General features: G+C 42.7%; 1 protein-coding gene across 8 annotated transcripts in view; it reads left to right on the top strand.

Moving 5' to 3' along the window:
* Positions 1-2,282: 2,282 nt before the first annotated feature.
* Positions 2,283-24,657, top strand: part of ALCAM (activated leukocyte cell adhesion molecule) — a 118,288-nt gene continuing 95,913 nt past the window's right edge. For 5 of the 8 annotated variants that reach the window (XR_014167763.1, XM_081908485.1, XM_081908480.1 and 2 more), the window contains exon 1: positions 2,284-2,759. Coding sequence is in view for 7 of the 8 variants with exons in the window: in XM_081908485.1 (XP_081764611.1) it covers positions 2,642-2,759 (118 nt within the window). In the remaining variant the exon portion in view is untranslated. Of the gene's footprint in view, positions 2,760-24,657 lie in introns of all 8 variants that reach the window. The other 3 variants (XM_081908482.1, XM_081908481.1, XM_081908483.1) reach the window with 2 other exon arrangements.

Below are 24,657 nucleotides of genomic sequence, written 5' to 3'. Positions count from 1 at the left end.
GTTCATAACAGTTTATGGTATCTTGGAGGTGGGCATTACTGCCACCATCATTAATTATGCTATATGTTTTTAAGGGTTCGGATTGTTTGGAATGGAATGGAGTGAAGCATTTACAATGTTCCTAATTAATCACCCCTCAAATAAGTCTTTACATTGAGGGAACAGAGTCTAAGATATTGGAAGGAGGAATGCCATTAGGACCTGGAACAGTCACATATGTTATGTGGAAGCAGAGCAAATATACTCCCTTACCCCACATTAACCACTCAAGAGTTGGGGCTAAATGAGCAGCTTCCTGTTCAACCACTTGTAAAATTCAGGAATCAGCAGTATAAGGCAAGTGAACAATAGTGCAAAACCACTATGGTTATGAAGCTACTCAGGTAACCCCTAGAGCCCAGCAGTTCCAGACTCCTGAGATATGGAAGGAGAAGTTTCCCAGTTGTTTATCCTCTTCATGATCCCTAGCGAGTCCCTAGCCTGCGTGCATTCAGCCTCTTCTCTTTGTGCAAATTTCCCCATGGTATATTATATATACCTATGTGCATTGTCAATTTAAGCATTTTAAATTGATATTTTTAAGAGCTTTTGCCACAAGAAAGGCTTCATTCAGATAAAACAGAAATATTCTGTTTTAAATCGCTGTAGTCAAAGGCATTGCAGGGCAAAGTACATCTGTGCTACCGAGATACAAGGATGCTCTCTCTCCCCCCTCCCAATCCGCTTGATTCTGCAAAGCATCCGGGACCACTTCACATGTTCTGCTTTTCTAACAAGCGAGGGGATATCACGTAGGAAAAATAAGCGTAGAGTCTGTTCATAGATCAGCGGTGCAACAATTGCACAGGTGTGTATTGGGCTGTGGGCAGATGTTTTACTAGGAAAACTGTGCCCCAATATAATATCAGCATTTCAGCAGTGTGTGTGTGTGTGTGTGACCTACTCCAAGCCATCAGAGACAGCAAAATAAAAAGGCTAAGAGGCACAATCCAGGAAAGCCGCAAAAGATGATGCACTTGCCCTGAAACCAGATTCTGTTTAGTTCCTTTTAAAATCAATGAGATTGTTCCAGGGAAGGATCAAGGGGCTGGCAGTGCAGAGTTGAGAATGTAAGAACAGTTTCCCTAACTAAACCAGACCCAACTCACCCTTTGCATCTATCTCATACCGATTGAGCTGTCAGCTGAAGTCTTTGGTAAGATCTGGGATCACAGAGGCAGCAAAACTCCTGGGAAAAGATCAATTTAAGAATTGAAAGACTCTGTTCGCTGCAGAGACAGGCTGCTGAAGCACTTTTGGTATGAAGCTCCTGAACAGAAACCGTGTTAAGTCTGCTGTAGCTAAAGCATCCAAAAACTCTTTGGCCCTTTAGTGCCCTGCCCTTATGTATGGAGAGGAGTCCCACTGGATTCACTGGGATTTACCAGCAGGAAAGCGTGAACAGGATTTCAGGTAGATGCGTCTAGGGTTTTTAATTCCTGGTGGCTCGAGTTTTCTGCTGGCTCCTACTTTTCCCGATGAACGTTGTACAGTACATACATCCTGCATCGCCCAGCTTCCTGCTTCTGACAAAGGACGGTCTAAGCCCAGGCCAGCTCAGACCACGGGGAGGACAATCTAGAGAAGCAATTCGCGTGCCAGCCATTTCATCTTCGAAATGGTCAAGCTTCCTTCACCCACCGCGTCTCCACGCACTTCTCCGCTCGATCTGGGAGCTTTATAATGCTGCAATCCTACGCGCCCTCCCCTCGGAGCAAGCTCCGTTGAACACAGTGGGACTTGCTTCTCCGCAAACGCGCTTATGGGATCTCACAGCACGTGAGGATCTCCAGCTCGGAATCCCAACCGCGCTGTTCCCTATCGATGCACTTCCAGCCTCCTGCAACCGGCTCGCTCCCTAAGTTGCCACGCCCCAGCCCTACCCCCGGGTCTCAAGCGGCGATTTAAAACTGTGATGCACGAGGACGCCCCATGGACGCTTCAACAGCAACGTTTCCTTCCGCTCAGCAAGGGCTCTAAGCAGCCTCTCTCTGCCCCCCCCCCCCACGCCTCGAGCGCGCCCTGCGGGGCCAATGGGAAAAGCTTCTCCCTCCGCCCTGCAGTCGCCGCGGCCTCTGGCTCCCTCCTCCCACAGCCGAGCACCTCGCACTCGGGAGAGCCGAGCGGACCCGAGGGCTCTCGGCAGACGGCGCGGGCGGGGCCACGCGAGCGAGGGGAAGGGGCGTGCCTTCCCTGGGCTGGCCCCGCCTCCGCTCGCCGCTCTCGGTCCTGGAGCGCCGCTAGGCTGCCAGAGGGAAAGAGCCACCTGCTCGTGTGCAGTCGGGGCCGGCGAGCCGCTCGCTGCCTCTCGCTCTCTCCTCGTCGCTCGCAGGGACCGCCGGAGCTTGCCGCTCGCTCGCTCGCCCGCCGCGCCTCCAACTTCTGCCTAGAAAGTTCCCGGCGGGAGTTTCGCTTTGTAGGAGGACCGGGGTAAAAAAAGAAAAAAAGAGAGAAGTAGTCGTCGTGGTCCGTGCTGTCTGAGGGAAAGCGAAAGAGAGAGCGCGCGCGAGGAGGAGCCGCCGTCTGCGCGCCTTCGTCCCCTCGCCTGAGGAGTGGCAGCGCCCGAAGTCGCCGTTCGGCTGGCGCTTGGCGGGGAGGCGGGATGGAGACCCCCTCTGCCGCCGCCGCCGCCTGCTGCTGCCCCCGACGCCCGCTGCAGCCGCCTTCGCGGCTTCTCCTGCTGCTCAGCCTGCTGCTCTCTGCCCTTTGCCTGCGGCCAGGTGAGTGCGGGGCTCCGGCGAGGCGGGGGGGGGCGCCCGGTAGCCGCGCGCGGGGGAGCTGCTCCGGAACTTTCCGGCGGGGGCGGACAGGGGCGAGCCCTGCGGAGGAGGCTGCAGGTGGTGGGTCTGCCTGGCACCGGGTCGCGCGCCCCGTCGGACTCGCCGCTTCCTCCTGCCGTCTGGGAGCGAGAGGCTCCTTACCTCGCGATCCCCTTTCTCGTAGCAGGCTCGCGCCTGGCGATGGAGATTTCCAGCGTTTGGTGCTGGCAGCGGCGGCAGTACGTAGTTGTGATCTGGCGAGGATCGATCGCATTGGCGATTAAACAGGCTTGTCCCCCAAACCCTCAGCTCTGTGCCTATTGAACTCAGTGGGACTTCGCCCCTTTACTCAGAAAGACCGGCTGCTGCGCAGACCTTTTGGATTATACTGGTAGTGGGTGCTTTTTGAGGGATGCTTTAATTCTTCCATATAGTGCTCAGGTGTTGGTTTTTTTTAAGGTGTCATTTCCCACCCACCTACCCACCCTCTAACATTGCAAGGCTCCGATCCTGTTACATGTCTTGGAGAAGCCTCACGGAAAACCGGGGAGGGGTAATCTGGTTTAGGATCGGGCTACATGACACTTCCCCTGCGATTTGTAGTCCTTTTGGAACGTACCCCATTTTCAGCTCAAATTAGTACGTAGAAACCAGTATTAAATATTTTCGCCCTGCATACTTTTATTTCCCTCACCCTACCTCCGAATATATGCTGGTTAAGTTTTCAGCATTTTCTCCATTACAGTTTGTGGACTATTTCCCCCCCCCCCACTCCCTCCCGCGGCTGCTTTCGTTTTATTGTGAAAGCAAACAAAATCTGCTTTCTGTGGTTGCCAGCACCCGTTTAGCTCCCAGAGGAATCCTCCAAGATCTGTCGGAAACAGAAAAGCCTCTAGCTGGGTGGGTTTCACCCGTCTCCCTTTCAAAGTTGCCTTTCTGGCTGTGCTGCTGGAGAGGGAGCAGAAAGAGCTGACCTCACCTGCGTTTGTTAGGAAACCTATGACAAGCAGATCTCTGTGTGTGTTGATTTGCTGTGTGTGTGTGAGAAAGAGAGAGAGAGAGAGAGAGAGAGAGAGAGAGAGAGAGAGAGAGAGAGAGAAGGGGCTATGGGGAGGGAGGTAAGATTCTTAAATAGCAACCAAGATAATTCAAACCGACGCTAGTTGCCAGCTAAAGGCAGATCTGTGAGGCGTGTCACTTTGGATTGTGCATTTTCAATCACTAATACTTTAAGCATCAATATAATAAGCCCCTTAGAGAGACTTGCCATTGTATCTGTGTCTCCAAATGTGGATACATAGGAATAGCAGAAAGGCTTCCCAGCCTTTCTGGGAATAGTTCCACCTCACAGTTTGGGTTAGACTTCCTTCATATGTATGAATGAGTGAGAGAGAGAGAGATTTGTTCTAATTCTCATCCAGAGTCAGTCAGCCTGAGCATTGCATTGGTGGTAGGATAGACACCTCTGATTGAATTCGACTGATCACAACATAGTGAGCCAGAAAAGCTCCCTTGCAATACCTATGGCTGTTATTCAGGGCTGGCAATTTTGGAGCATGCAGCTCATTTGTTTGTTTTGCAAGTCTTTTAACTCCCACCCCCTGCAAAGGGTTGAAGCTCTCCTATGTCAAAGTCCTCCTGACAGTACCTCCTAGAGCTGTAATTTGCCCACTGAATTTTTGAAAACAACTCTATGAACATTAGTTCTTCTAACATTATGAGTAGTATTGCGTGCAAGTGAATGTGGATTCCCATCTGCATTCCTTTTCTTCTGGAGCAGAATAGGTCAGTTGGAAATCTCTGGAGTAAGCGGGCTGTAAGTGAAAGTTCAGTTTTGCTCAAGCTTCTTGGGATTTCAGCAAACAGGAAAGTACTGAAGTGTCTTCAAAACAACCTGGGCAGTTCTGTTTCTGATTTTCTATCTGTCTCATTGTGCATGCACTGAAATCGAGGGAAGCAAACTGTGAACTGTGTTCTTCCTTCACTGTGGAGAATGTCTCATTATTCTTGTAGAAAGAGCGTCAGCCTGTGGTGACATTTTGTATTGCTCTAAGAGAGAGGCTTTGTGTGCCTGCCTTTAGAGTCAAGACAGAAGGGTTGCAGTGTTTTTCAGTCACCAGACTGTACATTTTGAGAACTCCCCTATTAACCATATAAAGGCCACTTTATAACTTGGGAAAGCAGAAATTAACTTTGCAGCAGGCACACATTTTTCAGGGCACGTATGCCTAGCAATACTCTGATTTGAATAAGTTCTAATTTCAATGAATGCCACTAAGTAGCCTGGTAACAACAACATTGCATTTTTTCATGTTGCATTATGCCATTAACTGCAGTATTTAATTATCATGACTTTAAGTAGCAGTCCTATTGTATTTAGAAGGAAACTAATTACAGTGTGTCATGAAAGCATCTAGGTAAGCTCAAGAACAATGCATGGATCAAGGCTGCAATTTTATGTATGGTTACTTAGGAGTAAGCCCCATTGAAGATGGTAAGTTTTCTTTTCGGGAAATTATATACAGGATGCATAGTGAGTTTTGCGCTATAGAGCAGCAGAAGGTATTCCATTGTGAAATAATTTCTCTGACTTACAATGTTACTTGCACTGACTCTTTCAAAATTCTGCTACTGACCTGCAGCCCAATCTTATGCATGTTTACTCAAAAGTAAATTCCTTTGAGTTTGGTGGCGTCTGTTCCCAGGTAAGTGTGCATAGAATTGCAGCCTTTGGAATATACCTGCTCTTCTTGAGTAATTCCATTGAAAACCATTCCAATTTAATAGCAAAGTGTTTCTATGGTAAGTCACTGAGACTGCAAGCCTAAACCCCATTCTAGGGAGCCTCATTGAACCCGGTGGCTCACCTCTGAGTAGACAATGGGGTGTGCTGTGAGGATGCAATCTTGTGCATGTTTACTTGGAAGCAAGGCCTATTGAATTGCCTGTTTCTTACTCAGGCTGAGACATGTCACGTAGTAAGTATATAGGCAACAGAATATATAGTACAGTGCTTCATTGCATGGTGGAAGAGGGAGACCTGCAAATATGAAGACATTTTCCGCTTATATTCAGATTTTCAAGGAACATTGGGAGATAATACTACCACCACATGGTTATTTATTATTATTTATTTTATTAATTTATGCCAGTTCTATTCTACTTGGCAACAGAGATGTTCAAAGTGACCAACAGTGTAACACGCAACATCACAGGTAAAAATAACAATAACCCTCATCAGTTAAAAGTCAAATGAATAACAGCACATCACTTGACTAAAAGCTAGTATAAAATAATAATACTAATAACTCCTCCCCATACCTTCCCCAAATTTGCTCCGGAGGGTTGTGGAAAGCCCCAGAGCTGGGGTTGCTGGGGGAAAGAGGTGGGAGAGGATCTTCCATTGTGCCACAATGTCCCTGCACCACCTGGCACTACTTCTTTGGATATTGCAATTAGGTTGCAACCTTACTCTCACTTACCTGGGAGTATGCCCCATTGACTTCACTATGGCCTACCTTTTCGTAGCAGAAACAGCAATAGAGTTACAGTGCATGCTAACAAAGCAAAGTCATCAAATTTCTCCAGGGCACAAGTAAAGAGGAAGATAATCTAAGCTTTGGGATCAAAATGTTCCCCACATTTGGAGCACTGCCGCCAAAAGGGTTCTCATGTATGTTGCTGCCAAATATACTCCAGTAGACTGTGGCATGCATATTAGCTATTCTTAGAGAATGTAAGCATTATAGACATAGTACTAAATAAATAAATCCGTACTGCACCTATTACAAAGCAATGCATAAGTGTAAATGTGCATTTTAAAACAATTTAAATAATCACAAATATTGGGCAGAAGGGTGGTGGAAAGCTCAAGCAAACAGGTTTTTTTGCTAAATGACTCGACAGCCCATGCCTTCCAAATAACAGGGAGGGAGAGTTTTCCAAAGGTTGAACGCCAACACGGTGGAAGTCAGCTTTTGAACTGCCACCAGATGACACATAGCAAGTTATGGTAGAAGAGAAGAAGAGGAGGAGTTTGGATTTCATATCCCGCTTTATCACTACCCTATGGAGTCTCAAAGAGGCTAACATTCTCCTTTCCCTTCCTCCCCCACAACAAACACTCTGTGAGGTGAGTGACGCTGAGAGACTTCAGAGAAGTGTGACTAGCCCAAGGTCACCCAGCAGCTGCATGTGGAGGAGCGGAGAAGCGAACCTGGTTCACCAGATTACGAGTCTATTGCTCTTAACCACTACACCACACTGGCTCTCTTGCTGGTATTATCAGCAAGGCCTTTTCTGGTGATATTAATGATCTCCTCAGCCTATATTGGGGGGAAATGCACCTTCAGGTAACCTGGTTCTGAGTTATTCCAGGCTTTAGATATTAATAACAAGACCCTGAATAGTTCAGTAGCTAATAATTTGGTCACTCAGTTATTCCAGTCTTTAGTTCCGATGTAACAACAAGCTGAGGGTTGTGTTTTGCTTCTTCCCAGAATGAGCGTGAAGAAAGTGGCCCCTATCACAGTGGTAAACTGTGGTGTGTGAACAATGTCAGTCTTACTTTTTCTTTGAAAACCAGAAAAGTTAGGACTGGCTAGAGATGTTCAGTGTCTCAGATTTGAGGTGTGAGGTTAGAGAGAAATCTTGTGTACAGAAGTATGGATACAGCCTGTGCAAAGTCTTGACTGCGTCCATAATTTAATAAGACCCAACTGGAGGCCAAGGATACTGGTAAAGTGATTGTTCCATTTGAGGCATACTTAAAAACATTCTGGCATGAATCTTAAAATGACATCATGCATTTTTGGGGGGTGGGAGAATGGTAAGTGCATTTGTATTGGTGGCATATGAACCAGGAAAGATAACATAACATGTTAGTTTATTGAGCATGGTCTAATCTCCACTCGTCTGCATTCTGGTGGGTGTTAATCTGGTACTCTAAAGGATGGTTCTTTGGTGAATGTCTGCTTGGTTTGAGATTAAATGGCTTTTCTTAGCACATGTATAAGTTTCCAGAACAGCAAGTCTATATCTGTTTGCTCAACCGCTATTTGCTTTGCAGATAAGAAATATGTCTTTCCTTTGCTTTATTTTTTTGAAAAGGTGATAGATAAGCTGTTGAAGAGAAAGTGTAAAGTTTTGGGCTGTGTTACAGAGGTTATCACATGTTTGGAATGGTTTTATAATGTTTGGTTAAAAGCATTTGAAGTTTTCTCAGTGGATTTGGTAAGGAAATATTAAGGTGCGCACGAGAAAGTGAACAAAGGGCATTTGTTTGTTTTATTCCCACTTTACAGATTAAATGAATAATGCAATTAAGATGAATCTTAATTGCAGCTAAACCACAGCTCTATTACATTTTCTCATCCTGCTCTTTTTTAAAACCACATTCAGTTGTGGTGTTCTCCTCCCACCCCCACCCCACCAGTTCTTAAGAAGGTATTTAAGTGAAGAGAGTGAGACTTCAGTGCCGAGCACTCTCGCATCTGTAGAAATCTGTAGAAATCCAGGAGACAGCTAAAGATTTGCACTACAATTTTCAATATAGATAGTAATGTCAGAAATTAAACATAAAACCATACAGTTGTAATGGATGCTTGTGATAGGTTTTCAGACATTTTGAAGGAGACATTCATTTGGACATAACATTCTTAAATTGTAGTGGATCACACTTCTGCATAGTGGTATGTGGTTGGAGACATGATTTTGAATCATAGAATTGTCATCTGGTCCAGCCTCCTGAAATGCAGGAATCTTTTTGCCCAACGTGGGGTTCAAACCCATGATCCTGGGATTAGGTTTGATCCCCACGTTGGGCAAAAAGATTCTTGCATTGCAGGGGATTGGATTAGATTTTAATTATTTTCCATGACATTTCAAAATATGTTCTGTTGTATATACCTATACAACATAGCATAAATCACTGAAACAGGTTTAGGCAGGAATTTTTGACATGCCCAGGAATCGTGTTTCTTGAAACACATGTTGCTTTCCAGCAATTGACATGATTCAAAATTCTGTAGGGTTCCTGTGCCTATATGGGTTTGGATGAAAACTTTGTTTCTCCTGGGAGATAACTTTTAGCAATTCCCACACCCCTGTAGCTGCAGCGCCACCTTCTGTGTGTACCTAAAGGTTGAGGGATCCAGGAGTTGCAAGAACAGGAGGATTTTGCAAAAGCTGCCTAGCCTCCCCACCCCCCACCCACCTACATACCACCAGGATTACTCCATAGATAAAAAACCTTTCTGTTTGTGCAGGCAGGTCTTTTTTCCACCAATGGAGTTTCACGTGCTGCTTTCCATGTCAGGGAGTGTTCAATGCTCACATGCACAGTGGAGAATTCCCATGCTAATCTCACGAGCTTTTCTTCTCACATTAAAGAATGGGGAAGTAGTGTGTATTCTCGCCACAGACCCCTTATTCACACAGAATGTGCTGTGTCATGGTAGATGTGACTTGGGATTGAACTTCACGTACTATTTAAATCACTGTGACTGGAAACTTGGTAACAATGCTGCCATATTTCACCTGTAACTCTAGTGTAAAGGTAAAGGCACCCCCTGTCCAGTCGCAGACAACTCTGGGGTTGCGATGCTCATCTCGCTTTACTGGCCGAGGGAGCCGGTGTACAGCTTTCGGGTCAAGTGGCCAGCATGACTAAGCCGCTTCTGGCGAACCAGAGCAGCACACAGAAACACCGTTTACCTTCCCGCCAGAGCAGTACCTATTTATCTACTTGCACTTTGATGTGCTTCCGAACTGCTAGGTTGGCAGGAGCAGGGACCAAGCAACGGGAGCTCACCCCGTTGCGGGGATTCGAACCGCTGACCTTCTGATCGGCAAGCCCTAGGCTCTGTGGTTTAACCCACAGCGCCACCTGCATCCCAATAACACTAGTGTAACTGTGGTTTTTTGAGGTTAAACTTGCGTAGCTCTCAAAAATCCAGTCCTGATCGCAACTTTACTTGGGCATACATACACCATGTTCATGTGCTTAGGCTGAAAGTTGAAATGGATCCTAAACACAGTGCTGGAAGCTAGTCTGATTGACTTCCCTGGAGCATGACTCCTTTTAACATGATCAGCATTACTATGTAAAATGTGCCACATAGTTTCAGATACTAACAATTGAGAAATGCCTCATGTCCCATTCTTCTTATTCTCCCATACACGTACTGCTCTGCATATGGAATTCCCTTATCAATAATCATCTGTACCTCACATAACATCTTCCTTGTCTGCCCAGAACTGTGTGGCCATTACTGATTGTGCAGGATAGACTTTGGTGTTTTGTAAAAAGGGCTAGGTACATATAAACAGAAACTTGGTACAGTATTGCAAAACATGATGTCAGACTGGCATATTGAATGTTTGCTTGGACGGATACCAGATAACATTTTGAAACATTGTGTTTTTTGTCAGAAACCTTTCTTGTATGCTTAAGAAGAAAGGCTTTTTGAATCTGCCCACTTTCTAATTAAATTATGTAAGTAAATATTAAGGATTGTTTTGAATCTAAAATCTTGATATCCACAAAGTACAATATATGTAGATATTTATATTTTTTTAAGGAGTTGAGTCTTTGCACATAATCAGCACAAATGCATTATTTCATTAGCTTTTATTTCCTTGCCAGTTAACAAAAATGAACATTTCAGAAGTCTTATATTTTACGTTATTGATAGCCCACATGTAATAGAAGTGTAATCACACTAGTATTAATGATGAATTATGTATAATTGTATATACATTTATTAAATGCAGTAACCTGAAACGCTTCAATAGAAATTGCTGGATTTAATGTGCATAAACAGAAGTATGCTACTGTTATATTAGATATGTGAAGGCCCGGAGGCTCGAAATCTCATCTGTGTTGCAGAAAGAGGTTTACTAATTATATTTCAGGAACCATGTGATGGGACTTGCCCTGTGGGAAATGAGGTATTTTTTTAAGGAACGAAAGTTAAAATTCTAAAGCTATTATTTGCTCTCCATTACCTATGCATATATTAAATTTAAAGTCTGTGGGACTTAAACAAGGTGACTAATGACAGAAGTGACTCCTAAGGGTATTAAAAGTATGTCAACCTAGGAACATTTTAAAAAATATATATCTTTAGAAATGCAGGTTCTATGAAGAAAGATTTCAGACTGATACTTGAGTTTCATATTAACAATTGATAAGTATTATGAGAGTGTGTGCCTTTGTGCCCCTCCCTTTATAAAAAAATGCTTTTAAAACATATGGTCTCATTATTGCTAGGACAGTATAAAGTAATAGGTAGCAAACCAGTACCATCTGACAAACTAGACTACCTGTTTCTATTTCATCAAATGCAAGTTCTTAAACCAGACCCTCAAGAGGAGCACTAATTCCAGAAACAGTAACAGGGTCTGAAATTGGCAATGACTGTCCAAGAAAAAGATATTGTGTTCTCGGTGGAAAACTTCACAAAAATGTCAACCTAGCTACATCAGCTGTGAAAAGGCAAACTGCACATTCGGGTTCATTAAGAAAGATAATGAAAATAAAATTGCCAATATCACAATGCCTTCATACAAACCTATGGTGCAAACAATCTTGAAATATTGCAAATAGTTCTGCTTGGTGCACCTCAAAAAAGAATATTGTAGAGCTGGTAAAGGTAGAAAAGAGCAGCCAAAATGATCAAGGGGCTGGAGCAGATCCCCTATGAGAAAAGGTTACAATGTTTGGGGTTTTTTAATTGTTCGTTATAAAGAGGGCTTTATGCTACTTCCGGTATCAGAGACAGTGTGGGGTTTGGACTGTAGTGTCATTTATATGACACATAGCTTTGCCTATGTTTTCCAGCTGCTCATCTCAAAGATGCCAAAAACCTCTTGAGAAGGTGTTTGGAGGAAGTTTTGGGATGCACAAGGACAAGCAAGTTGAAACTTAATCCAGATGAGGCAGCGGTACAAGGAAATTGTCCTGTCTAGATTGCCCTCCTCCTGAAACACCAAGTTCAGAGCTTGGGCACTATGTAGAAGGGCAAGCGATGCTTTAGAGGCCTTGCTCTTAGGTTCACTTGTCCATATGAGAGACAGACATTTTCAGCAGGGGTCCGACAGATATGAAATTCCCTTTGGAGTGATTTGACAGAAAAGACCTTTAAATGGGTTGTAGAAAAACATTTGTACTGGGTAGCTTTTATTGATGGCCTTCTGATGCCGCTGCTCTGAAATTGTTTTAAAGGTGTTTTTAGGTATATGTCTGGCCTTTGCTTTGTTTTTATGCTGCTGTTTTAAAATTGCTTTTGGGTTGCTTTTGATGATGTTGTTTTATGATTCTTCAAGTTCTTTTCACTAGGGATGCTGCATTTGCCCTAGAAGGGGCTCAATCTTTCTTGCATGCTCATAAAGCAGGTAGGCTCTCAAAGTGTCAGTGTTTGCATCAGTTTCCAGCAGGGCAAAGGCCTTCCAAAATTCAGAGAGCCTTGTCCCTAGTAGAAATTAGCATGAATAGGGTAATTTTGACACTGAAGATTGTGAGTAATGCAGCCCCAGTTCCTTCCTCAGTAGCAGTTCTGCTCCATCACAAAGCTGGAACACCCATAAATGTTTCAGTGCCCCACTGATTTAATTTCTAGGCTCTGAGACAGGAGAGTCTCAGCACTGGGCCCTGCCTAACTTGTGCTTATCATGAAATGTTAAGCACAAATACATACTTTTGGGTCACCCCTATTCACTTCCTCACTAGCATCCCTTTTATTAGCTGAGCAGAAACTCTGTTGGCTCTGCTTTAGTGCTCTATCAGGATGTCACATTAAAACAATTTGTTACAAGGGGTATAATACGGTGCATAATTTTGGATTCTTAAAGCCCATTGACATCAAGGTAGGTTAAGGTTGGTCATTTGGTGTTGGGAAATACTCCATCAATTAACCAAATACTTCTCAAGTACATCAAGCACTGATATAATAGATCTGCAATAGTGAAACATCTGCTAATTTTTAAAAACTTAATTCTTGCTATGAATCAACTGTAGTGAATTATTATTGGTTGTTAACAGTGTTGAATACAGATGCATGTAAATGATAATCAAGAGACAGAACCTTTGTTTTTCCAGTTAATTGACTACAAAAGAATAAACTCTGTAACTGCATGACAGAATGGTCACATAAATTTCTTAGCTTTTTATAATCAGATGCTTAAAGTTTGAAGCATGTGCTGAGATATTTTTGTTTAACTTACAAAGTTTTCAAGAAAAACTGCCAGACAAGATACTATTCATCATTCGGCTACAACCTCTCTCTTGTCCACGTAAGTGAGTAATGATCTGGTTTACATCTAGGATTTAATTTTCTTTTATAATTATGCACTGGAGGAAGTACTACTAGATATAATTGCTACAATCCTATTATTTGATATGTCACAGACCACAAATTAATTTTATCTTTAGTTGCCTATTCTTTTATTTTCCCTGATCAGCTACAAAACAGACAAGTGCTATGGTTTTAAGAAGATAAACCCGTTTTTACCCAGTAATAAAATTACATAGGTATATCTTTTCTAAAAATTAAAGAATATTGCTTGTGCACATACAAAGCTACAGTTTATATTCCATATTTTCCTGTGTGATCCTTGATCCTTGAGACTAATTTTCCTTCAATAGATTTTATCTTCTAAATACTACTTGAATGATATTTTTTAGCTGCCAGACTATATAAGGATAGTTTTTTTAAGGTCTCTAATACATTCCGATGCAATTTCATAACCACATCACAAGTCTGAGTTTGAGAACTAGAACAATTATATATAGAGTGTGGTCCAGTCTACGTGGGCATAGCAGGTGCACTGGAGAATTCCCATGAACTCTGTAAGCCCCGTTTTCCATTCACTGCCAAGGTATGTGAAAGCAGATGGTTGAGGGGAATGAGATCTCTGCATGAATCTCCCATACCACTCTGAGCCCTCCATGTCCCCTCAGTAGATAATTGCTGTGCTGTGCAGCAATAGTAGTGTGCACTAAGCAAAGGGAAATGTCTGGATGGCAGGTGTGCACAGATATTCCATTGGGCCGCTGGCCCAAACATACATGCCCAGAAGCAGGCAATGGTGCCAGTGAAGGAAAATGGACCTCTTATTAACGTGTGGAAAATTTCCATATATGGGTTTTATGCCCATGTTGGATGGAATTTTGCAGTACTGTTCTCTGATTAATGTGAATGTTGGCTTGTAGGACTGAGGCCAAATCGAATTATAATTGTGTATAATTATAATTGTTGTAGTTCTTTTATGAAAATGTCCACCTTGCAAGTAAAGTACTTAGTTCTGCTCTGTTAATATGTTAGAGCTGGTTTAGCGGTTGTACATAGGAACTCATTTAAGAGCTTTGTAACAGTGATGCCTCATATTAATCCTGATAGACATAGAACTTGCCCACAACAAAGGGACTATCAGGACAGGATAGTTGGACAACAGATATCTTAAGTGGCTAATGCAAACCATATATAGATGCACAGTGTTATGCTGCTGTTGACTCCGTAGATCTACTAAACATAAATCGTCTATGCTTGTGTCTCAAAGTTTTCGACAACCTTCAAATCTCAAGGTATTTAAACACTGTATTAAAATAATAATGACATAAAATTCCCTTGGTTGTTGGAATCTTGCTGCATAATTGTTCCTTTAGGTTTTTAATATATTTGTGACTTTGAACAAACTGTCTCATGTTTGCTATATAATATTCACTTTTTGTTTTTCTTCCCCCAAAATGGAATTTAATAACTTCTTTTCCCTAAGAGTATAAGTAAGCCTTTTGTGTGAAGGAAACAATAGCATAATGATGTGTGTTTAAAACTCCCGTGGGAATTTGCTCCAGTACTATAAACTAAAGAATACTGTGTATCTCAGCACTGATAAGCTTTACCCTTTCTTGTAGCTGGAGTTATACCTTTTTTATCCAGATTTACATGGTATTTTTTATATACAAGGTCTAAACTAATGGAGACCACTCAGTGACCTTAGGACACCACTTTTGCTTAGGAGCCTGTCTGGAGTTTGAAATCAACCCCAGAGGCCCTTCTTGCTGGTCTAACAGTTGTTGGGTTAGTGGGGACCTTTTAAGCAGCGGTCCATCAACTGTGAAATTCCCTCATCTGGGAATAGGTACAGTGCCCTCACTCGTTTCTTTCAGGCTGAAGGGGGGGAACCATTTTTGATTCAACTTTCCTTTTTATTGAAGACCTTTCTGGCTTGAATTTATCTTATATTGCCTGTATTGCAATGCTGTGTTTTACATTATTATTTATTTTTATTGCTCATTATAAGGTGCCTTGTGTGGGTCTCTAAAAGCCATAGGTCAATTAAATAAATAGTGGTCAAAGATTCATAGGAAGCTGCTAAACTGAAGCAAACGTCTTGGTTCATCTGCTTGGTTGCTTATACTCGCTAGAGTTTCAGGCAAGTCTTCGCCAATCCTCGTGCTTGGAGTTGTGCCCCCGGTGCAGGGAGACAGGTGCATAGAAGTAAAACAAGTAAAGAACTTTTTTGGCTATAGAACATTGGGGTTTGGTGTGGCATGGAGTAAGAATCTGCCCACCTGAGCAGTCCAACTGCTGGGCCGATCTTTCACCAAGCCTTCTTTTAGGCTGAATAGTTGTCATTGAGCAGTTCCTACCATGATTGTTTGTTAGTTTATTAGGTCCTGCAAATACCTGGCTGTGTGGCATTCAGTCAGATCCCCTCTTGACATGAATTTTAAGTGAGATGAACTGACAGCTATTGGCCCTGCTTCGAGGAAGGCAACATTCTCACAGATTTAGGCCAGTTTGAACTGTGAGTAAAATTCCTTCCTGTTCCCCTCAGCCAGTAACCAATTGCTACTCTCAGCTGTGTAGCTGTGTAGGTTTGTCAGATGGAAGTGGCAGGAACAGTGAAGCCACTGCAGCCGAAGCATCCTTTTATAACATGGGCAACATGGACCAAGGAAGCATATTCTTCTGTTTGGTCCACACCCAGAACCCTCCTCATTCCAAGAGTCAGACACGAGTGCTGATTGGTTTCTGGGGCTGGCAGAGGCCTGAGTTTGTGTCAGTGAAAATGAGCTGGTTCCCCACTGCTTGCTGGTCTGCTGCAGAGGAGCAGCAAACCTACATGTGCCAGGGATTGAATTTGGGACCTTCATGTTCAATCATGTGCTGTAGCATTGAGCCAGGAACCTATTCTATGTTAATTCTGATGCACTTGTGGTAGCTTGCCAGAAAAGATATGTGACTAGGCTGCATTGTGGGCTAGTGAAGTTTCTTTTAGGACTGGCAGCCTTTTGGAAATATGTGATGCTCCCTTTAATGTATATGGAAGGGAATAGAAATAGGTGTGTAGCAATATGTCCTTGTCAGCCTGAGGTATTCAAAGCCATGGGTTACAGATAACGGTATCTGATGGCTTAGTGTCAATAAGGAAACCAGGAACGGTTCCAGCATTATGAAATGAGTCCACTCTTTGGTTACCTGTAAACTCTTTGGTACAAGCGGAGGGCAAGTACAAGTAGATCCAGAGCTGATGAAGCGGCTGGGCCAAAGCCGAAAGGACGCTCAGTTGCGGATATGCCTGGAAGCGAAAGGAAAGTCCAATGCTGTAAAGAAAAATATTGCATAGGAACCTGGAATGTAAGAACCATGAACCTGGGTAAGTTGGAGGTGGTCAAAAATGAGATGGCAAGAATAAATATTGACATCCTGGGCATCAGTGAACTAAAATGGACGGGAATGGGTGAATTCAGTTCGGATGACCATCATATCTACTACTGTGGGCAAGAAACCCGTAAAAGAAATGGAGTGGCCCTCATAGTCAACAAAACAGTGGCGAAGGCTGTACTGGGATGCAATCTCAAAAATGATAGAATGATCTCGATACGAATCCAAGGCAGACCTTTTAACATCACAGTAATCCAAGTTTATGCACCAACTACTGGTGCTGAAGAAACTGAAATTGACCAATTCTATGAAGACTTACAACACCTTATAGAAGTGACACCAAAGAAGGATGTTCTTCTCATCATAGGGGATTGGAATGCTAAAGTAGGGAGTCAAGAGATAAAAGGAACAACTGGCAAGTTTGGCCTTGGAGATCAAAACGAAGCAGGGCAAAGGCTAATAGAGTTCTGTCAAGAGAACAAGCTGGTCATCACAAACACGCTTTTCCAACAACACAAGAGACGACTCTACACATGGACATCACCAGATGGGCAGCATCGAAATCAGATTGATTATATTCTCTGCAGCCAAAGATGGAGAAGCTCTATACAGTCAGCAAAAACAAGACCTGGAGCTGACTGTGGCTCAGATCATCAGCTTCTTATAGCAAAATTCAAGCTTAAACTGAAGAAAGTAGGAAAAACCACTGGGCCGGTAAGATACAATCTAAGTCAAATCCCTTATGAATACACAGTGGAAGTGAGGAACAGGTTTAAGGATTTAGATTTGGTGGACAGAGTGCCTGAAGAACTATGGATGGAGGCTCGTAACATTATACAGGAGGCAGCAACGAAAACCATCCCAATGAAAAGGAAATGCAAGAAAGCAAAGTGGCTGTCCAATGAGGCCTTACAAATAGCGGGGGAGAGAAGGCAAGCAAAATGCGAGGGAGATGGTGAAAGATACAGGAAATTGAATGCAGATTTCCAAAGAATAGCAAGGAGAGACAAGAAGACCTTCTTAAACGAGCAATGCAAAGAAATAGAGGAAAGCAATAGAATGGGAAGAACCAGAGATCTGTTCAAGAAAATTGGAGATATGAAAGGAACATTTCGTACAAAGATTTCCATAATAAAGGACAAAAGTGGAAAGGACCTAACAGAAGCAGAAGACATCAAGAAGAGGTGGCAAGAATACACAGAGGAATTATACCAGAAAGAAATGGATGTCCCGTATACCCCAGGTAGTGTGGTTGCTGACCTTGAGCCAGACATCCTGGAGAGTGAAGTCAAATGGGCCTTAGAAAGCACTGCAAATAACAAGGCCAGTGGAAGTGACGGTATTCCAGCTGAACTATTTAAAATTTTAAAAGATGATGCTGTTAAGGTGCTACACTCAATATGCCAGCAAGTTTGGAAAACTCAGCAGTGGCCAGAAGATTGGAGAAGATCAGTCTACATCCCAATCCCAAAGAAGGGCAGTGCCAAAGAATGCTCCAACTACCGCACAATTGCACTCATTTCACACGCCGGCAAGGTTATGCTTAAAATTCTACAAGGAAGGCTCAAGCAGTATGTGGACCGAGAACTCCCAGAAGTGCAAGCTGGATTTAGAAGAGGCAGAGGAACCAGAGACCAAATTGCAAACATGCGCTGGATTATGGAGAAAGCTAGAGAGTTCCAGAAAGACATCTACTTCTGCTTCATTGACTATGCAAAAGCCTTTGACTGTGTCGACCACGGCAAACTATGGCAAGTTCTTAAAGAAATGGGAGTGCCAGATCACCTCATCTGTCTCCTGAGAAATCTCTATGTGGGACAAGAAGCTACAGTTAGAACTGGATATGGAACAACTGATTGGTTCAAAATTGGGAAAGGAGTACGACAAGGCTGTATTTTGTCTCCCTGCTTATTTAACTTATATGCAGAATTCATCATGCGAAAGGCTGGGCTGGATGAATCCCTAGCCGGAATTAAGATTGCCGGAAGAAATATCAACAACCTCAGATATGCAGATGACACAACCTTGATGGCAGAAAGTGAGGAGGAATTAAAGAACCTTTTAATGAGGGTGAAAGAGGAGAGCGCAAAATATGGTCTGAAGCTCAACATCAAAAAAACGAAGATCATGGCCACTGGTCCCATCACCTTCTGGCAAATAGAAGGGGAAGAAATGGAGGTAGTGAGAGATTTTACTTTCTTGGGCTCAATGATCACTGCAGATGGTGACAGCAGCCACGAAATTAAAAGACGCCTGCTTCTTGGGAGAAGGGCAATGACAGGCCTAGACAGCATTTTGAGAAGTAGAGACATCACCTTGCCAACAAAGGTTCTTATAGTTAAAGCTATGGTTTTCCCAGTAGTGATGTATGGAAGTGAGAGCTGGACCATAAAGAAGGCTGATCGCCGAAGAATTGATGCTTTTGAATTATGGTGCTGGAGGAGACTCTTGAGAGTCCCATGGACTGCAAGAAGATCAAACCTCTCCATACTGAAGGAAATCAACCCTGAGTGCTCACTGGAAGGACAGATTGTGAAGCTGAGGCTCCAGTACTTTGGCCACCTCATGAGAAGAGAAGACTCCCTGGAGAAGACCCTGATGTTGGGAAAGATGGAGGGCACAAGGAGAAGGGGGCGACAGAGGACGAGATGGTTGGATAGTGTTTTCGAGGCTACCAGCATGAGTTTGACCAAACTGTGGGAGGCAGTAGAGGACAGAGGTGCCTGGCGTTCTCTGGTCCATGGGGTCACGAAGAGTCGGACACGACTAAACGACTAAACAACAACAACAAACTCTTTGGATTACATTTTTCTGCCCTATAGCAAAATATTGCATTTCTCAGTTTGGCTTTTTACACAGTAGGAAGCTTGATGGAAATGTATACATTTTTGCTCATAGTTGTCGTTTGTAGTATCCGAATAGGTAACTTTGACAGCACAATCCTAAATATACATTTTACTGAGTTACATTGTACACTTTCTCCCACGTGTGTTTAGGAGATCATATTTATCAACTGAAAGTTAGCAACCTGTGGTTATGCTACTTACTTTAGTATGTTTTAAATTGAACATATGTTAAGAACAGCCACCCTGATAGATCAGTTCAAAACTAATAACTGATTCACATGCACATCACTTAACACTGAAATATCACTTAACATTGAAACTAAGGATGGAAGGATGTGTCAGTTTCTTCATTTTCTCATTTTTCCAGTCTTAAATTCAGTGTGCTCTCCACATTTCTACAGTGGTTTGTGGAATTCAAAGAAATCCTCATGAAAATTCACCAGCATTCATTTTGTTTCATAATGTGTGAATTAAGTAGATTGGGCTTTAAATGCTAGATGAACTGAACTGAATTTCTTTTCCACTGCCTTAATTGCGCTTTCATTCGTTGCTTCAGTGGATGAACTGCTTCCATTGAAAAGTAACATGGTTGAAATGACATGCTTGTGATGTCTGTTCCGATAGTTGTTCCACACAATGCTTTCATCAGCAGGTGGTGCTGCAGTCATCCTTCAGAATTTGCCTCTTAGTCTAGAAGATCCACAGTTGTGGAAGAGGATGCAGCTAGTTGTTTCTTCTCCTTCAAGGGTTGTTGAGCTCCCCCCCCCCCCCAAAGCAAAAATGGCACTGCTGACATTGGTTGCCATACGTCTGGATTTTCCCAGACATTTTGCCATTTTCTTCCCAGACACTATTTTAGACTGCAGTATTCCAGTTATGTCCGGGAAATTCTGGATGTATGACAACCCTATCTCCCGCCCTACTCCTCCCATTTATCATTAACTCGCTAGTGTAAATACGAAAAGGTAACGTTTCTGTCTCTTCTCCCACCTTTTCCTCTTTTCAACCAATTTTCAGTTCCTGCTTTTGCACCCTTTTTGTAGGGTGACGTGCAGCCAACCCACTGCAGTTCCTTTTTATGTGCCTTATGACCGGCACCAGACCGACAAGGGAAAGAAGGGAAGCTGATGTTTGTGTAGGAAGGAGCGTGGCTGTTGGCTCTGCTGATGAGGTCATACATACATTCTCAGAGTCATGCTGGGCCACACTTTGGGGGAGTACTTTCCATTATGCTGTTGGTACATACGAACCAAGTGTTGTTAAGCCTCTTGTCCATTTGAGGTTTCATTCTTTCATATATGGCACAGAGATTTTATCTCTGCGATTACACGTACTCTAAAATTAGAAAGTGTCGGTTTCTGATCCATTTCTGTCCTGGCTTAGTGCATTTGCTTGAGTGCTCACGGTGTGAGCGATTTAGCTCAGTGGCTGAGCATTTAAGGTTTATTTGCTTTGGACATTTTTTCATGTGTGAGAACATAATATGCAAAAGGAAGAGGAATGCATTTTAAACTGCTCAGCTAGGAGTATGCAATTAACAGTTTTTGGCTGAGAACATAACTAAAAGGTAGAAAATGAGTCTGTACAAATTGCTACGATTATCTCATCACAGTTGTTTTATGTTTAATTAAAATACAAAGAAGTCCCTTAACACAGATTTGTGGTTTGGTGGCTGTTTTTAATGAGACTTTTGTGAAAGACATGTCTTTACAGATACTTATCTTTATTAGTTTTGCGATCAGCATATATTTAATTAAATGCGTGGCTATTGGAGCTTGTGATTTGTTTATTTGTTTTTTGTTTCAGTTCGTAATCTAATTCAATTATATTGTCATTCGTATGTCATTGTACCACTCCCTACCCCCCAGCCCAAGAGATGTTGCAATGCTTCAGTATTATTGAAAGCATCTGCTAGAACATTGTGATTATACCTGGACTGGCCATAGTGTTTAAGATGCCTGCTCTCCCCAGTGCAAAGGAAGATCATGGTAATATCAGATAAAGAGAAGCTCTTCCTCATGCAGTGCAGCCCATCCTGCCCTTGTGTGTATGATATCTAATATTGGACATACTTGAGGTATGTCTATGCAGCCTCAACTCAAAGTGCCAGAAAGAAACACAGGACCTATTAAATGATGAAAAACACACAGATCGATCATTGTCACGAGGTCACTGCCCCTTGTAGTGGTGCCTTTGGCTGTCCAGGTATGTAATTGTTGTCTGCTTACAGTTTGCCCAAACTTGAAGCTTTCTAGATTCAGCATAGCTTAAGTTTCCCTGCCCTGCTAGTTGGATTTGGTATTCCTTGCTGCAAATTTTGTTTTCTAGTTTTTACCATTGTTAATACCTTCCATTCTTTCAAGGTGCTCTCTGTGAACTTATTCCAGTGAACTGCCATAGAGGAGATTCACAAATGGTTGACATCTTTAGAGTCCTCTACACTAGCAGCAACTTGCCTCGAGAGTACCTACCAGTTCTCAATGCTGATGGGGGTAATGGCCACTTCAGCTTTAGCATAGCCAATGGCTTTAAGTTACAAGAAAGGAGATTCTGGCTAAACATCAGGAAGAACTTTCTGACACAAGAACTGTGTGACAGGGGAACGGGCTCCCTTAAAAGGTGATACTCTCCTTCACTGGAGGTTTTTAAGCAGTTGGATGGCCATCTGTCATGTATGACCTAGATGAAATTCCTGCATTGCAGGGGGTTGGACTAGAAAACCCTCCAGTTGCCTTCCAGTTCATCAGTTCTGTAATTCTCTGATGGCAGCTCAAGACAGATAGATGCAAACAACAGTGTGTCTACAAATGCAGACACAGGAACATAATCACACCACTTAGGGCTAGACTACACATTACATGAGTGTCCATGTTTCTTTCTGTTTTATTTATAGTTACCTTAGTTACTGGTTAATAGAAGAGTAAACCAGTGATACAGGATAACGATAGATAAAATAATTGGGTTGATGGCTGAATTGTTTAGTGGAAGCTGACTCCCACTCTTTTGTATGTGTTACATTTGGTTTTTTTAAAAAAATTGAATGTTGCACAATTTTAGATGCTAATAAAAATTAAGGTGTGCAAACCTGTGCTCTTAAGAAGCCCCTTTATAGAAAAGTTTTACAGTGTATCGGCATTCGTTTTTAATGACTGGAGGAGGAGGTGGATAGAGGAGAGAATAAAGAAATTGCAGTTTCCAGTTTTATCTTTAAGGACTCTTATTTTAAAACTACTCTGGTGAGTTGCTTCATGATAGATATGGGAAAACTTTAAGAGAAAATGGGTTTGTGCATCTTTTAAAATGGTTAACTTCCTTTGAATGAGTATTTAACAAATTTTAACGGTCAGTGGCAATGTCCAATTGCTGACTATGCAACCAGGACATGCCTAGTTTGAGAGCAGCAGATACATACACTTAGCTTTAGCTCAGTCAGGCCAGTGCTGCAATGACAATGTGGAGAACCAACCAATGTGGAGAACCCTCATGTGAGCTGGGGCTTATATGCCAATAGCTAGTTATTCAGGCGCCTCCTTACTATGTTTCCTCTCTTTCTCTATTTTAAGGCAATGTCTTAACTTAGAGGATAGGTTACCTACTAAGCTAAAGGGTTGGACTCATGCTACTCTTCCTTCTCACTACTTGAACATTGGCCCCTGCTGAAGATGTGAACTAGGCAGATGACATATCTGTGAAAACACAGGTACATGGCTTGCTTTTGCTTTTTTATCCTTCTAGCTTCATTGGAAGAGAAGTTGACATTGGCAGCAATTGGTTTCCCTCTTGATGCAAATAGCAGTTTTTTGAGAATGACTTTCATCAGGACTTTGGTGTAGTACTAAAGGCTAAATCTAAACCTTACACCGGTGCCACAGTCATGATCACCAAAAGCAGTGATTTAGTGATATAAATATATATAAACACAAATACAAGCACAACATCTAGTTATCTCAAAAAGGTAATGATAAACTGCTTATCCAGAATCCCTTGCTGTAGCTGAAATCTTTTCACACTAGGCAGAGTCTGGTTTACAACAGTCTAAATTGAGTCTGCAAAGCAGCTCCTCCTTTCATCTTAAAGACTGTTAACTGCATATTGTGGTTCTCTCAACCACAAGCTTCCTTCTGTTCCTCACTCACTTTTATTTTGCCTTAATATCCAACTGAAGAAGAGTTCTGATGAAATTGAAAGCTTTCTCACTATTCTGTAACAGTTCCCTTGCCCCTAGTTTTACTGATGTTTTTCTTGGGATTTTCTCTCTTCCTAATGGGCTAACACTGTAACTACTTGCAATTGATGCTGTGTATGTTGATTTCTAAAAACAACACTTTGGATTTTAGATTTCAAGGTGCATAATAAGCAACAATTCATGAGGTAGCTAACAAGCAGCCCTTCCCTCCATTACTGGGAAGGGATAGGACACTGAAGAAATTGAAACAGCTTTCTGGCATGAAGTAGGTGGAATAAGTAAACACAGCATTCACTTGGAATTTAGCAGAAGTTTTGCTAATTAATCAGATGCTAAGGTAATGCAGGCTCTGCAAGCTTGCACTGAAGTGATACTGAATACAGTACACATAGTGTGAAACCATACTGAAGTGAAATCAGTGGGGCTTGTCAGCAGAACCAGTCAAAACATGTCTATTTATGTCCCTTTTCCTGACAAACCTGTTCAAATGTACTAGATGGAAGAATGTGCATAGCCTTGGTACAACAGAATAATTTTGCTGTTCTTTGTCCCTTAGGGGAAGGAGGACAAAATTTAATTCCATGAGATACGGGAGTAGGAACATAAAAAGAGCCTGCTAGATCAGGCCAGTGGCCCATCTAGTCCAGCATTCTGTTCTCACTGATGCCAACCAGATACCTGTGGGAAACTGGCAAGCAGGATCTGAGCACAATAACACTCTCCTCTCCCAGGATCTGGCATTTAGAAGCATTACTGCCTCTGCCTATGGAAGCAGGACATAGCCATCATGACTAGTAACCACTGAATTTGTCCAATCCTCCTTTAAAGGATGCAGTACCTGCATCCCGCCACAGATCTGGTGCAGTGTTTCCATTAGTGTTTGTTTCTCTATCATTCTCCATCAGTTAGTGCAAAAACAAAATACAGTGGACGTTGAAGTTGCAAACGTGATCTGTACAGGAGGCATGTTAGCAACCCGCAGCGCCGTGTCTGTGCACGTGTGGGTCGCAATTGGGCGCTTCTGCCCATGCGCAAAGCATCAAAAACCAGAAGTTACCCATTCTAGTACCTCAAGGTTCGGCGTGGTGCGCAACCCAAAAATGCACAACCTGAAGCGTCTGTAACCCAAGGTATGACTGTACATGAAAAAATCACGA

The sequence above is a fragment of the Podarcis melisellensis genome (assembly GCF_964234715.1).
Source record: "Podarcis melisellensis genome assembly, chromosome: 4".
In the NCBI taxonomy this organism is placed as follows: domain Eukaryota; kingdom Metazoa; phylum Chordata; class Lepidosauria; order Squamata; family Lacertidae; genus Podarcis; species Podarcis melisellensis.
This window is presented reverse-complemented; position numbering and strand designations above follow the sequence as displayed.